The sequence below is a fragment of the Doryrhamphus excisus genome, chromosome 2 (assembly GCF_030265055.1).
Source record: "Doryrhamphus excisus isolate RoL2022-K1 chromosome 2, RoL_Dexc_1.0, whole genome shotgun sequence".
In the NCBI taxonomy this organism is placed as follows: Eukaryota; Metazoa; Chordata; class Actinopteri; order Syngnathiformes; family Syngnathidae; genus Doryrhamphus; species Doryrhamphus excisus.
In genome coordinates, this window is record NC_080467.1 from 15,323,571 (window position 1) to 15,337,317 (window position 13,747).

At 40.2% G+C, this 13,747-nt stretch overlaps 1 protein-coding gene across 5 annotated transcripts in view; it reads left to right on the forward strand.

Moving 5' to 3' along the window:
• LOC131109257 (transcription factor 4-like) overlaps nt 1–13,747 on the forward strand; it is a 195,882-nt gene that overhangs the window by 155,131 nt on the left and 27,004 nt on the right. For all 5 annotated transcript variants that reach the window (XM_058061050.1, XM_058061032.1, XM_058061041.1 and 2 more), the window contains 3 exons: nt 8,900–8,996; nt 9,094–9,242; nt 10,527–10,671. In XM_058061050.1, coding sequence (XP_057917033.1) covers nt 8,900–8,996; nt 9,094–9,242; nt 10,527–10,671 — 391 coding nt within the window. The remainder of the gene's footprint in view (nt 1–8,899; nt 8,997–9,093; nt 9,243–10,526; nt 10,672–13,747) is intronic.

A 13,747-nucleotide genomic window follows, 5' to 3' on the forward strand; every position in this document is an offset into this window, starting at 1 on the left:
CTTAAGAAACCACATATAGTTGGTGGGTAGACAAATTATTTTTTTCAGATTAAAATTAACAAAGCATTTTTAGAGCCCTGTAGACATGACAAAACACAACTATAGTCACATTTATACGTTTTTTATTTACAACATATTGTGCAACTGCAGGGTCTTGGGACACGTGCTAACTCGCAAACTAGAGAGCTAGCAACCTAAGCGGTAGCCTTCAAGTTATGTCCTTTAAACTTAAATAGCCAAAACCTTACCACTTCCACACAGATAGGGAGGATAACTATTAACAGTTATTTAACCTTTAACATGAACATTAATCAAACTTAATTTTTTCTGGGTACATACCATACAGCATCCATATCAAACTTGCGCGGGCCGCACTAAAATTAAACTTTCATATCAAGGCGGGGGCCTCAAACTAGTGTCCTACGGGCCCGCGGGCCACGTGTTTGAGACCCCTGATCTAGGTCAAGGCATATCACGTTTGTTGTCTCGAGTCAATTGTTGCTACTTGGTTGTAACACTAATTACACTTGTCTAATTATCTAGATATTAGGGATTATGTGTCACTGTATGAAAGCGCAACGTAGTTATGGCAATATTCTGCTTTGGTGGGTCCTGTGTGAAACGCACAAGCAGGTATTCTCTGTTTGAAAGAGGCTCCTAACTAGGCTACCTGGAATGTACTTGAGTAGTAAACAATAGATCTGATTAGTAAAGCAGTGGAGATGAGTAACCATTTGATGTAATAATTTAAACTGTATCATGCAGGAAAAGCACTATCAGAAGCACTGACATACATTTTCAGTTTAAGTTATAGTGTTTGGTTGTGTTAAAGTGTAATAATTTATTTCCGCTCTCAGATTTCACCTTCTATGTGTTGCCATGTCAATGAAATCTAAAGAAAGGAGACAAACACGATGTTGTTCACTGTTATATGTGCATTATATGAACAAATAAGTGTATTTTTTATATATATGTCACATATAAGTCAGCCTGGGAAAAGGTTTATTTGCCACTCCCTGTGGTTGAATAGTATTCATCCCAAATTATGTAATGCCACGTATTGGTATATTGTCTTTTTGTACATTATTCAGTGTTTGTATAATTGTGATGTAATAGTGGTGAAGACCGGGGTTCCTGACTATATCACACCAGATAACAAATACAGTGGCTATGATTAAACAATGTACTATTGTAATGCTGGAAAAAAACCTTTCAACGATAATTTTTCCAATTGCTTCTCGCAAGTCAAACACTTGTGATGATGTCGGACAAGAATGTAGGAGCGCTATTTCACGATGACAAATTGAATAGTCTCTTTTTCTGTCTGTGAAAGCAAACAGTCCTGAACACTGAGTGCATTTCACACACACACACACACACACACACACACACACACACACACACACACACACACACACACACAGTTTATTGTCTGTCTCTGTCTCCCCAGCTCACTATCACTTACAGTATGTGTCACACCTTTCTCCTTTGCTCTCGCTCCGTTGGCCCCCCACTGTTTTCTGTCTAACTCGCTCCCCCTTCAGTCACAGGTGCCGAATCCTTCGAAACACACACAGACACACACAGACACACACATGCACACGCACACAAACATGCTGAGTCCACTTGTCTTCACATAGGGGGCTCTAATCAATCCACAGGAAGCTGAAGCTCCACAAGGAAAAAGAGAGGGAGTGTACTTGTGTGTGTGTGTGTGTGTCCTTTGAAGGCCCTGTATGTTTTCAATTACACACAGATGTGTGTGTGTGTACAAGTGTGTTATCTGCTTTTACCCCTCAATGTGTTTGATTGCTTCCTGTCCTCTTATCACCTGTCACCTACTATTATCACAGGCCCCTCCCCTTTTTTCACCTTTTGTCTACTTTGACTGCTCATGAAGAATGATTTTTTATTTTTTTTGCTCTTTTTATTCCTCTTTGTCTTTATTATCTTTGTTCTCTATTTGTTCTTTAAGCCTTCCTTTTTGTACTGGATCATATTGACTCAATTAAGCAGCCATGCTCAAATACAAATGTGTGTGTGTGTGTGTGTGTGTGTGTACATCTGGTTCACATTAGTGCAATTGCAGGTTGGTAGAATAAAGGGCTCGGCTCGGTGTGATTTCCTTCCGCTTTCTCAGAGCACGTGCACATACACCCACACACACACACACACACACATGCGCGCGCTCAGAGTTTTCCTTCCATGTGTTTTGAATCAGGGACGTAATTAACCTTCAGAGGGCTCAGAGACCATGGCTCAGATCTCTATAAAAATACATCTAAAAAACAGAAAGCCCCCCAAAAATATGTTTGATCTGTCTGCGGCACGTTTGATTCACTTTACCATGTCTGGCTCTGAGTGCAGAATTATGGCGTGGAGGGGAGATGAATGAGACAGGTACGCACGTACTGTATGAACGCCAGTCAGATGAGGTACTTGAGCCGACCCTTCAAAATGGGAGGAATATTAAACGCACTTGTTTTCCTGAATTTGCCACTGTTTGTATGACTTGTGGTGCCGAAATGTTTGTGGGGGATGAAAGAGAAAGAAGCCATTTAGGAATGAGAGGCAGAGGACAGGCAGGAGGATGCAGGGAGGGAAACAAAGAGAGAAAAAAATTGGACCGGCACAGGTGCAGCTGGCTGTGTGTACGTGTGTTATTGTGTGTGTGTGTGTGTGTGTGTGTGTGTGTGTGTCTGTCTGTCAAGAGGTTTCGTGACTGCTCCTTTGAGTGTTCACATTCCAGCACATCTGCTTTGGATGAAGCGTGGTAAACTCTGTGTGTGATGAGAGGGAGAGAGAAAGAGAGGTTAAGGAAGGAAAAATCAATGTCTGATTTACATTTTGTCTTCTGGGTTGTGTGGGTATGTTTTAGTATGTATGTTTTTTTATGACATTTATTCCCTATGACACAAATATTTCAGCTCGGGACAATTGAGACGTGGATGTGGCAAAAAAACAGATGGAAGTAAGTTAATGCAAACACACTCTTGCATTCAAACTCAGGAGTCTCCAACCCTTCTAAACTCATGTTATGCAAAACTTGCAATGGACCAAGAGCTGAAGCAATGATTAATCGATTCACCAGTTAATCCCATCAATTGTAATGTAAATATTATCTGACTATTTTCTTAGTCATCCATGAAAGCAGACCTATTACTGTTGTGTTTTAGGAAAGACAAGATAGCTTTTATTTTGGGAAACAATCATCAACATTTTTGCCTCTTCTTCTGATATGTTACCACACCACTAACTGTTTGTGTTTGGTATCCGATTCCTCTATTAATCAAAACAACAGATTAATCAAAAACCTCAGATGAGTCAACTAAGAAATTAATCATTCGTTGCAGGCCTAGACTGGTGCGGGTCTTTTAGTAACCTAATATAGTGGCTCCTCGGTTTTCATTATTTTTCAAGATTCCATTTTGTTCAAAAATGGTTAGCATATGTTACTAATAGTGCTTTAAAAGAAGAGAGTGTACAAACAAATATTTGATCAACATTTTTCATGAATTAAAGTGCTGTAAATTATTGTCCGAGCCAAATATGATGACTGCTGTTCATGAATGTCACCGTCTGGTATTCACTTTCATACCCCAAATTAACTATTTTTAGTCATGTTGTCGTTACGATCGGCTATACAGTTATCCATTGTTTGCCATTTACTATTGACTATTTTTATAGTTAGAGCTTAGAAAAACTGTGTATAACATTATTAGAGCGTTGTAGACATAAAATAACACCCCTATAGTCACCTTTCACTCAAATAAACCCGTCAGATCATTTAAACCTGAAATAAAGGCCTGCTTTTTAGTGATCAAGTGTTTTTTTAATGTAGTGACACTTTGTGACCAGTGTAGAATACTACCAATCACATCTCTGAATGCATCTTTTGAATGCTTTATATTTGTATTTTAGTTCAAATGCAAATAAAAGATTGGTTGTTTTTTTTTGTTAGATGATGACTAACAGATCGGAGACCATTATGATTTTAGTGTGTGGACTATTCTTTAGACTCATAGTGATAACTGAAAACTGTAATAATACATATCTGTACCGTAATGTTGTACAATGTTTAGTGCATATTACTTTTGTATTTTTACATTATTTACAGTGAGTGCTGAACTTGTGAACAGTACTGTTTATTAGGTTTGTTGGCACCTTATCAGCCATATCAGCTTCCTGGTGTTCTTAGCAGCAATGTTTTCATTTCAATGGTGCAAAACTTTTCATATAATTTCCTACTAAACTCTCACCCATTGCACAAATTGGTTAACGTGCAGTTACTAATTAATGGCTCTTTGCAAAAGGATATTTGGCGACCCACAAAAGAGCTGATAGACTGTCAAAGGCTGATAAAGATGGAGGAGTGATGATGTTGTACAGATCCTCCACACATTTGGAGATAATAACAAAACAATCTCCTTTTTATTCCCATGGTACTCCCTTTTGTTTCCATTTAGTGCCTTTTCATCCACATCCAACATATTGTTTTAATGTTTATTGTTTTCTGTCTTTTTCCACTTGCTTCTCAATGAAAGCACTAGGGGACAAACTGCCTTGCCAGTGCTGTCAAAAGCAGTCGTTATTGCACATTGTACAAATATGTTGTACATTGCATGTCTTTGGCTTGAGGTTGTGGTTGATTTTAGAGGGTACCCTTCAATTTAGCGATGTGTCAATATATCTTCACATGACTGAAAGGATCGTTTGATCAAAAAGAAATTCTGGATCAAAAACTTGGTACTGAAAAACTCAAGACAGATCTATACTGGTATCATAAGGAACTAGTTTTGTTTTTACCTGCGGTTCAAATGAGTGAGCACACAGCTGGTTGCTGCTTGTGTGTGTGTGTGTGTGTGTGTGTGTCTTCGCCCCATGAGGAATCAGTTTTCAGTGGAATGTGTCTTTATTTTCTCCCGTCGTTGCCAGTGGCAATGCTTTGATGCAATCTGCGATGCTCTGCAAAAACTCCTTGAATTCATCCAACACGGACTTTACTGGGTTTTATTAGCCGTTGTATCATTGGTCGATCGTGGAAGGCAACAAGTTCAAGGGTCTATGCAGGGAATTGCCTGTATTTTTGCAAAGCTTTCTGCTTTCTTCTTTTTTGTTAAACAAAACTATTGCGGCCATCAAGACTGCTTTGATGGGTTTCCAAAGGATTGATTACATAATAAAACAATATCATTTTAAACATTCTTTTTTTACATGGAGCCTGAAAATGACCTATGTGTAAAATTACATACTCAACACAGAACTGATGCTTGTTTTCTAAGAATTGCATTCTATGAAGATTCTCGTCCATCCATGGTGATTGAATTGAAAGAAAACTGACTTGTTTGTGGTTAAGGCAGTTTCATACGTGTCCTTATTTTAAAGGGTAGAACCTAGAACATTAGAACTTGGGTACCATTCCATATAATTGGGCATGACACAGAACTGTAGCCAAAGTGGAGAGTTTCAAAAAAATTGACTCTGAGTGTTTGTATGAGATTTCGTAAAGTGAGCTTTTTTGGTTTGCATCATAAGAAAAGTATGACAATTGTTCATTAACATGGAAGTTGTGGACTTCCCATGTTGGTTTTTGGGCCAAAACACATCCAAGGTTGATACAATAAAAACATTCATGATGTTTACTGGACTCGATGTAAATGTAGACTGACTTTAGAGACAATGGACAATTAATATCTCATTATATTGATGAAAGGATGTGTTATACTGGGTGACCAAGTCAGTTGTGTTAGATGCCTATGAGGTGTGTTAATCCCGTAGATGCCAGAGGATTTTTCAGTTTCGACATCACTATTTCCAGAGGTTCCAGCTTGAAAATGGTCAGCGATACGGGTGTACTGTAAATTTGGAAAAATATCAGTATGACCCAAAGTTTGTGATGGGAGTAGTTTGTCATGTAATGCATATTATGACCAGGCTCAGAATTTGTCAGATCATCACCTCATCAAAATGTCTGATCTACCTGTGATACTCTCCCTCATCTCTCAAGCAAACCCAGCCATCATCATTATCATTTACAACAGGATTTTGAACACCACTGCTGCATCAATGGCTATTATTACTGCTTATATTACATAGACAGATATGAGTGCTAACAAGCCACACGATGGGGTGAATTTATCCGTGGCGGGCCAAATGTATCTGTGGCAGGCCACCACAAATAAATATGTGTGGGAAAAACACTGATAATTTGATATTACCGCCTATAGATTATTGTTTGATATATTTTGCTGTTACAGATTTTACTGGGTTCCCTTGTGGTTTTGATTATTTCTCTGTGGTTTGAGGCTTACCAGTTGTCAGAAAAGTGACAACACTGTTAAGCGCTTTCTGACTGGCTTCAGGTCCACTTACTCACTGTGGGAATACTGATACTGCTGTGTGCATATTAGAAGGGAGGCTGTTATTGCGTCTTTACATTCCTCATACTTGAACACACTGCACCTGTTTCTGCATGTCTAACACACACACACACTCTCTCACACACACACACACACACACAAATCACAGCCTTTCGTCACCAGTTAAAACAACGTATTCAGTGGGAAAATATGTCTCTGTAATATAAGTCCAAATACTTTACTTTTTTTCAATTCTGTATTTATCTTAATAGTTTTTACGTCAATAAATGTGCTTTTATGATCAGATACATTTCTCAAAGGGGATGAGGAGGAAGAAGTTTAAGGGTATTTGAGTTCAGCTATAATGTAAACCACAGACACTGTGTACTGTACGGTATGTTTTTGTGTGTGTGTCTTGGAAGAAAAACAAATCTGAAATTCTGTATCCATAACCATGTACAGTAGGAGTACGTGAGTTTCCACATGCACATGTTGTGTGTGTTTCCTGTGCATCAGCCTCTTATTCTCACAGTTACTAACATTTTGCAAGCATGTCCACTATTGCCCATCAGCATCATGACATATTTTGACAGAAAGGTTTGTTTTGTGTACATACTGGGGTCATTCATGGCCCTGAAAATTCATGTTTTTTGGCCATATTTTCTGTATTAAACACATTTCATTCGCCATAAGTTGGTAATAATAGATGTATTTGTACATTATATGTATAGTGGAAATGTGTTTAATAAGCGTGTGGGGTATATATAGGGCTTAAATCTGGATTTTTTGCAAGTAAACAGTGGCAATTGAAAAGAGATTTTTAGGGGGTTTTTTTGGCCCAAAAATTATTTACTTAGTATGTGATCTGGGCGGCACAGCAGTCGAGTGGTTAGCGCGCAGACCTCACAGCTAGGAGACCAGGGTTCAATTCCACCCTCGGCCATCTCTGTGTGGAATGCGTGGGTTTTCTCCTGGTACTCCGGTTTCCTCCCACATTCCAAAAACATGCTAGGTTAATTGGCGACTCCAAATTGTCCATAGGTATGAATGTGAGTGTGAATGGTTGTTTGTCTATATGTGCCCTGTGATTGGCTGGCGACCAGTCCAGGGTGTACCCCGCCTCTCGCCCAATGATAGCTGGGATAGGCTCCAGCACCCCCGCGACCCTTGTGAGGAAAAGCGGTAGAAAATGAATGAATGAATGAGTATGTGATCTTAACAGTTTAATTATTTGGTTGCCAAAAATAGTGGTTCATAAACAAGCTTGTTATTGTAGCAACAAATAGCAAAGAATAACCTAATATTACAACGTGACGTGGGTACATGTCCATGATAACGTTTTTGAACAATGTTATGAAAAGGAACGTCTTGAATACCTCCTACTGCTGGGAATACCTCCTACATGAGCCAAGGTCATGCTTGACCCCTGATTAAAGCTTGTTATATTGGGTGTCAGGGTCACGCTAATCCTCACTTTGTTCCTCTGCATCCATCAGAAGGGCTTGAGTGTTTCAAATTTCATCTCTGGAGGGTTCTGACGCAATGCCACGTAATGAAATCATGTATTAATAACTCAGTGGAGCCATTTGTTACATCCACTCACACACCTGTGCACGTCTGGTTGTTCTACATCTACATATGCCTCCAATTGGTTCATTCATCCTTTATGCCTTGTGCTAAGAGTCCACACAGCTAATAAAATAAATCAAGACCAGTTCTCCCTTGCAGCAATGCAAAGGAGCGTTTGTTTTTTTTTTTTGTCTTTCAGTCTTCTCTCTGTGTTTCATCATACATTTCTACCCCATCTGTATTACATTTCCATGTAAATACACAAAAGTTAAAATAGCAACCAATGCCTATTCATAGTGGGGCAGGTTTAGCTTAGGAGGGAGTTACTCATTGAGCAATGGGAGAGTGGAGAAATTTGAACAGTTACGTCTTGTGGCGTATGCTAGTGTCATGGTTGAGTGTTCGCACGCATGCTCTTCCAAACACACACTAGCAGAGGAATGTAACAGGGAGCCCCCCCTTTCTTTTTTATCATGCACCCGCTGTATATGGGGGGGAAGAATGCCACCTTTTGTGAGTAATGATAGGCTTCTACATCTGCAAAAGACTGCAGTAATGTTACTGTAATGGTCGGTGAGACACACAAGCAACAGACTTGGAGATGAATGAAGTATCTGTCCATCCATCCATCCATCCATCTACCTATCTAAGCCCTGAATAAAAATGGCCTACTGCTGCAGACATAACTCAAGGCAAGCTAAAATTCAACTCTTAACCCAAAGTCACTTTCTGTCCGCCATCCATTTTCCATTATTTTCCATTTGTTCCTTCTATTTAGTTCACCTTTCCATTCCACCAAAAATAATCTACTTGCATATTTTAGAGAAATTCATTTTTCTGGACTGAGCTTGACAAAGGTCTGCAGTGCAATATGTCCTATGAAGGATCTGTCAATCACTGTCTAAAGGAAAAACATAAAATATGTATGTGTGATAACAATTCTGATGTAAGTTGTGTTGTTGTTGTTGCAGGTGTATGCGCCATCTGCAAGTACAGCCGACTACAACCGGGATTCACCGGGATATCCCAACTCCAAACCTGGTTTCCCAAGCTCATTCTTTATGCCAGGTACGCTTGAAGTTTTTGAGAATTGTGTAGTGTTTTAGTGCAATGTAAAGTATGTTGTTTACATCACATGACGGTTGATATTACCATGTCTTCTTAGACGGTCACCACAGTGGCGATCCCTGGAGCAGCAGTAGCAGCAATATCAGCCAACAGGGTTATCACGGCAGCATGTTGGGAGGGGGCAACTCGGCACATGGCCCAGCGCAGAGCTCCTCGTATTGTGGGATTCACCCTCACGACAGACTGGTAAGAAGAGATGCCCGTGACTATTAAGTCCATTTCCACAAAGATGTGTTGTTTGGTCGGCAGTTATTTTTCTGCATTTCCATTATCAAGATCTAAACTAAAATATTGAAAAAAATAAAAACTAAATATTGAACCTTTACCATCCCACTTGCATGCGTGGGTTTTCTCCGGGTACTCCGGTTTCCTTCCACATTCCAAAAACATGCTAGGTTAATTGGTGACTCCAAATTGTCCATAGGTATGAATGTGAGTGTGAATGGTTGTTTGTCTATATGTGCCCTGTGATTGGCTGGCGACCAGTCAGGGTGTAAGACAGCTGGAATAGGCTCCAGCACCCCCTGCAACAAGGGTAAGCGGTGATTTGGCGGGAAGCACAAATGAAAGGAAATACACCTGGAATAGGTGCAGATTCTGGAAGATCTCTATAGGAGTCCAGCTGAGGATAAGTGGTAGAAAATGAATGAATGACTGAATGAATTGACCTAAATTAGGCATTTTCAAGCATCCAATTCGCTAAATGAACTAAAATACAAGCAACTAAATAACAAGCAAATGTAGTACTGTATTCTAAACTGGCCATTAGGTGTCGGTGGTTGGTGAGACAAGGGCCAGATGTAATTTCCAGAAAAGCCATTCGTTGCAATAAATAAAAAAAACAGGCTACTGTTGGGGCCATAAACTATGAGAAGCTACATTTCAACTCTGAACCTGTGATGTCACTTAACGGCCTCTACACATCTGTCCGGTCATTCATTCATTCATTCATTTTCTACCACTTTTTCCTCACGAGGGTCGCGGGGGTGCTGGAGCCTATCCCAGCTGTCTTCGGGCGAGAGGCGGGGTACACCCTGGACTAGTCGCCAGCCAATCACAGGGCACATATAGACAAACAACCATTCACACTCACATTCATACCTATGGACAATTTGGAGTGGCCAATTAACCTAGCATGTTTTTGGAATGTGGGAGGAAACCGGAGTACCCGGAGAAAACCCACGCATGCACGGGGAGAACATGCAAACTCCACACAGAGATGGCCGAGGGTGGAATTGAACCCTGGTCTCCTAGCTGTGAGGTCTAACGCTAACCACTCGAACGCCGTGCCGCCCTGTCCGGTCAACCAAGCTGTGCATTGAGGGTGGCACATCTGTGTTTCATTCATAACACAATGCAGTTCTGTTTCATTTGGTTTTAAACATAACAAACCAGCTTTCTAAATACTTATAGCTCGTATTCCTATAACTATTTCATGAAACTACGTGTTTTACATCATGTTCTCTGCAGAGCTATCCAGCACATTCATCAGCAGACATAAACTCCAGCCTTCCCCCAATGTCCAGCTTCCACAGAGGAGGGGGAAGCGGGAGTGGGGCCAATCACTACAGCACCACCTCTTGCACCACTTCCACCAACGGCACAGACAGCATGGGTAAGACAGCTGAATATTATCCCCAAAACGACACTGTTCAGTAATTCCTCGCCACTTTGTGCTTGGAATTTTGCAGCGCAAGGTATCAGTAATATTACTGAGACACACAAGCACCAGACTTTATTGCCAGAGCAACAGGATTTTATTACTGGTATCAGTTGAAGTGACTATATGGTTTTTACTGCATGTCTAGTGGGCTCTGATAATGTTAAAAACTGTATTTAGAAAATCGTAAACAGGTTTTTGATGCTCGAAGTACGAATTTTTATAAATAGGGAATCTTACTTGGTCGAAATTTGCTTATAATGTTTGGTTCTGGGGCCAATTAACCGCAATAAACGAGGGATTACAGACAGCAATGGGTAAGACAGCTGAATATTATCCCCAAAACGACACTGTGCAGTAATCCCTTGCCACTTTGTGCTTGGAATTTTGCAGCGCAAGGTATCAGTAATATTACTGTAACGTTTGATGAGACACACAAGCACCAGACTTTATTGCCAGAGCAACAGGATTTTATTACTGGTTTCAGTTAGGGTTTTACCGCATGTCTAGAGGGCTCTGATAATGTTAAAAACTGTATTTAGAAAATCGTAAACAGGTTTTTGATGCTCTAAGTACGAATTTTTATAAATAGGGAATCTTATTTGGCAGAAATTTGCTTATAATGTTTGGTTCTGGGGCCAATTAACCGCAATAAACGAGGGATTACTGTATCTCATAGAGACAATAGATCCAGCATTCAAAGTCAATCATTCATTCAGTTTTGTCACCAATTCAAATACTAGGTTATTTTACTAAAATAAATGTGTCAATTGCTTTGTACTCTTGCCTGCAACCACAACAACCAACAATATCCTCAGATTGTACTTTTACTTGTATAGTTTTGTAATGGCACGGTCACATCCAGATTGAAGCTCACTATCACAGCAAACAGCAGGAAGTCCAAAACTGCAATGAGAAAAACACTTGTACTCCACCTTGACATCACTTAGACTCAGACACACACAAACAAACAACACGCCATATGGACCCATTGGTTTGAGTCCAATAGAACAAATAGAAAAGCAATAAGAAACAGATTGAAAAGTGTTTTCATGGAAAGATGTTTGCAACATTCCAGAAACTTATTCCACACACATGCACAAATAGCTCAGAATGAATGTTTTGGAAGGAAACAAGTTGGACAATCACGAGAAGGAAACAAATGTGATGAAGCCTTGTGGATCCTTTCGTTTTGCATGTATATAAGTGTTTATTCTGCATAGTTACATTGTGTGTTTCACGTGTTAATTTTTTGCTGATTCATTGTAAATAGACAGCAATTCCTCAAGCAAGTTCGCAGTATGTAGTATAGTAGTACACTTAGCCCAGGCTTGATTAGAGTATCAGAAATTAGAACAGGTTGTGGACTGCCAAGCAGCTGACATAACTTGCTATTGTTAACGTGTCAGCATACGGATGGACGTGCCATGGTAGAGTCTGGAATGGACAGCTTGTATCGGCCTGCCAATATCGGAGATTTGAGATGCAGGCCAATATAATCCGATAATCCGATGTTTATTTTGCTGATATCCAGCTGATATCAATATCTGATCGTGATACTGCTAGTTACACTGCATGTATGTCCCTCACTGAGTCTCGTCAAGATTATTCATTCATTCATTTTCTACCGTTTTTTTTTTTCACGAGGGTCGCCGGGGGTGCTGGAGCCTATCCCAGCTGTCTCCGGGCGAGAGGCAGGGTACACCCTGGACTGGTCGCCAGTGTAGATGTGTAAATGTACAGTGTAAATGTCATTATAGGGATGTTATTTCATGTCTGGAGGGCTCTAATAATGTTCAGGTGGTTGTAAACAGGTATTCAAAAATATTGTTAATATCCTCACTAGGGTTACAGGCATGTTGGAGCCTATCCCAGCTGACTTTATAGGAGAGGCGGGGTACATACTAGACTGGTCATAATTGAGAATTTAATCAAATTCTTTCTTTCATTCATTCATTTTCGACTGCTTTTTTCCTCACAAGGGTTGCGGGGGTGCTGGAGCCTATCCCAGCTTTCTTCGGGCGAGAGGCGGGGTACACCCTGGACTGGTCGCCAGCCAATCACAGGGCACATATAGACAAACAACCATTCACACTAACATTCATACCTATGGACAATTTGGAGTCGCCAATTAACCTAGCATGTTTTTGGAATGTGGGAGGAAACCGGAGTACCCGGAGAAAACCCACGCATGCACGGGGAGAACATGCAAACTCCACACAGAGATGGCCGAGGGTGGAAGTGAACCCTGGTCTCCTAGCTGTGAGGTCTGCACGCTAACCACTCGACCGCCGTGCCGCCCCTCGTCAAGATTAATTCAATAAAATTAAATATCTACTAAAGTCAGCTGGGATGAGTGCTTAAATGAATGAATTAATCTTCATCTCTTTTCAATGGAAACATGTTTATTGACTGCCATCTCCTCAAAATCGAAGGTTGGCGACAATCGGCACCAACGATCAGCTGTGTTCCAATTACAAAGTGAAAGTGAAAACATGCTTTTATTGTTTTTTAGCTCATTCTTTTGACAGGAAAACACAGAGAATGGAATTATATTAAAGGCGACCTATTATACTAATTTAACCGGGCCTTTGTATTGGGTTCTGGACTCACATGGGGTAGCGACACACCATCTTTCTAGAGCTTTCTAGAGCTAATTTACTCCATCCCTTCCACGGCTGTGATTAGTCACACTTCCTCTGCTCACAGTTGTGTGCCTGGTCATGCCCATATAAGGAAATGCTGGTTGTGTACCTCATTATCTATGCTATTATAACTACATTGATAGGTCATAAAAGAGGAAAGCATAATAAGTCCCCTTTAAAAAGTCAAACACAGTGAAGATATGTATGTCATTTTTATCTGACAGTGACAAAAAGGCAAAGTTGATTGAGTTAAGGTGCCCCAGCTGGAATATTGTTGTTTTTTTTTGTAATATTCTCTGCCTGGAATGAAGTAATCACATTATATTTATTGTAAAATCAAACATACCCAGAAGATATTTTAAGATTAGCTTTTTGTCTTTGAGGAG